The 2,884-nt window shown below is 46.1% G+C and overlaps 1 protein-coding gene across 1 annotated transcript; it reads right to left on the bottom strand.

Annotated features, from left to right (window-relative positions):
• Nucleotides 1-1,705: 1,705 nt before the first annotated feature.
• Nucleotides 1,706-2,524, bottom strand: LOC127307161 (uncharacterized). The gene is made up of 2 exons (XM_051337866.2): nt 2,336-2,524; nt 1,706-2,030 (listed from the first exon to the last, which is right to left on the bottom strand). The coding sequence occupies exons 1-2, from the start codon at nt 2,456-2,458 to the stop codon at nt 1,944-1,946; spliced, it is 210 nt and encodes a 69-aa protein (XP_051193826.1). The 5' UTR covers nt 2,459-2,524; the 3' UTR covers nt 1,706-1,943.
• Between the last annotated feature and the right edge of the window lie 360 nt (nt 2,525-2,884).

Here is a 2,884-nt window from a genome sequence, read left to right as displayed (position 1 = left end):
CCAGTGGTATTTGTGTTCAACGGCAATATAGAAGTGATAGTGTCAGTGCTAGTTGATAGCTAGGGTAATATAGAAGAAATAGTGTTTGCCAGGCCAGTATCGCTCTGAAAAAAAATAGCCAGAGTACAGCTCATGTGACGCGAGTACAAAAGTATCAATAACCCTATGTTTCAGAGTATTTTTACTTCTGAGGCCCATGCATGATGCAAATCAAGCATCAATCTATCACCGGTTAAAGCCAGCCATGTCGATCAAGCTCCCAGAATGTACAATCAGATTATTATCATTTTCAGGGTACAAAGCATAATTTGCTCTCACTTTGGATCTTTGTGTCCAATTGTTTTCCTTCCTGTTGCACCGAAGCATGTTTAGAATTTGAAAACCCACAATTTTTAGTATGATAATTGCCTGATCTGAGATGTCACATACTCTTTCTATGTATGTGGTTTGGCCCATATTATAGTATTACTTCGCTTCAGAACTTTTCTTTTTTGACAAGTTTCATTCACAAATAATGCTACTGTAACATTTTCGAACCAACCAGACAACAAGAGTATGTCATACTTGACACCGTACCTTTTTTTTGAACCATGCAGAAGAACGGCATGTGAATATATAGAAGAAAGAAAGGCCAATAGAAAGGCCAGAGTACACGACCAGAAGTTACAAAGGGGGCAGACACGACAACCTCTGAGCGACCAAACTGAGAAAGGGAAGAAAAAACAGACTGAACTAATAGCAGACTGAAATGAGAAAGAACCTGCAAAACCCCATGACTCCAACCCAAACGACCATGAGGAACAGATGTTGAGTGAAGCTAAGTCGCTTCAGTTGCCCATAACCTAGCAGCAGTAATTATCAGGGATAAGATATTTTCAAAGTTTGATGACACCACACACAGTTTTGATGGTACATCGATAGTATGATAGCATAAGATACTCATACTCATAACAGGCAGATGGTTACCAGGGCTCTTTCTGGAACAAGAGGAAATTATATATATAGGGTGGAACTGAATCCGGGATCATCCGGAGCAGATTGACTACTCACGCAAACAGTCAGGCGTAACTCATGCTTCTGCATCACGGTGTGCAAAAATTCACTCTGTTTTGATCCTTTTGGATGGAGCTGCAGGTTTCTCCCAGTGATGCTTTGATTTGATTCATAGTGATCAATCAACTGCATCTCATTTGCCTATCGGGCCTGCACACAGATAGATTGACTACGCTCCTGCAATTTGCTTGGACCAAACACTAGCGCTGCTCCAAGAGTAGAAGAGGGGTAATAATTTTAGGCCCCGGTCAATCTCTGTAGTTATACCCTCTTTGATTGTAGCTCTATTTCACAATTCGTCATTTGGCTCGTTCTATTGTATCAGTGTGTTATATTTTCATGCGCTATATCTCTGTAAGCTAGTGACCCCAGAACCTGATCTTAGATCTACTGCTAGCCAATTCAGCGGGTTTAATTAATTCAGAATCCCGGTTGAGAAGAATTTTCATAAAATCAGAAATTGATTTACACGAGAGTCCCCATGTCTGCTGGCACAGTTTCAGCCTAAGTAAAGTTAGCCTGTAAAGGTCGCATCTACAGAAATCAAAACCAAGGGTGCAAAATTGTGTAACAGCCTGCAGTGTGTTTTATGTAGTAGTAGACAAGCTTCACTTATAAATACCAACTATACTTCAAACAGCACCACGCAACAAGAGGCTTAACATATGCAGTTTACCATTATTTTATCCCAAGATTGTACCGCATACATTTCGAAGGTACATCTAGGGGGTACCAAAGCACAAGATCCCCATAGAGGGCACATGCTTACCAGCTACCAGGGCTCTTTAGAGGAAACGCATACACTTAATTATACGGTAAAACTGAAGCCGGGGTCAACCATGTAAGGAGCATAGCTCACGCTTCTTCCGCATCTGGGTGTGCAACAATCTTTATGCGTTGGATGGACCTGGAGGTTTCTCCTTGGGATGCTTGGAGCCGTAGTGATCAATCAACTGCTTCTCGTTGGCCAACTGCGTCTGCACACAGATAGAGAGGCGATGTTACATGAAGTTCGGCTTCTCACTACCCAACTCTTCCCTACGGTGGAGTTAGCCACAGAAATGCAAGCCCAAAAAGGGGGAAGATGACATCGCGCATGGGATTGGAGTGGACCGAGACCGAGACTGCCGATCAATCGTATATACAGTACTCGGGACTAGGATGAACTGCTCACCCGAATCGCGTGTGAGATCGACATCGCCGTGAATCGGTCCATCGGGACATGGGGGTAGGTAAGAGGGGAAAGGCGATTAGGAAGGAGACCCTGGGTGTGGGTGCTGACCTTGCAGACGGGGCAGACGATCTTGAGGCCTTCGGCGCGGGCCTCGAGCTGGGAGCCCTTGGACTTCTGGTTCTTCTCCGCGCTCCGCCGCTGCGCGTCGATCTTCTGCTTGCCCCGCGTCATCCCGCCCCTACTCCGATCGATCCCGAGCCGAGCTCCACCGTCTCCGTCCAAACAACCACCACGGCTCTTCTCTTCTGGATCCTTCCGTTCCGCTGTCTGGCAGGCCTTCATGGGCGAGCCATGGGGCCGGGCCTTCTTTTCCTTCCTCGGTCGCCCGGGGCCGGGCCTTCCCACAGCTGAGAATCAGCCCAGCCTCCTATCAACTTGTTCAGTAATCCGGCGTATTGGGGATGGAAAAGCAACCAGGATTTGGACTCATAATTGGTTACCAAGAAGCGAGATGATGAGGCCGATTGATTCGCTATCTGGTGACCCTCCGCAACTAGTTAGCGACTTGATCGATGCTACTTCGGCGTCATGGAAGCAAGAGAGGGTCCATGAGTGCTTTGTTAAGGCTGATTGTGACGTGATCTTAGGCATACCCTT

This window comes from Lolium perenne, chromosome 6, assembly GCF_019359855.2.
Source record: "Lolium perenne isolate Kyuss_39 chromosome 6, Kyuss_2.0, whole genome shotgun sequence".
NCBI lineage: Eukaryota > Viridiplantae > Streptophyta > Magnoliopsida > Poales > Poaceae > Lolium > Lolium perenne.
This window is presented reverse-complemented; position numbering and strand designations above follow the sequence as displayed.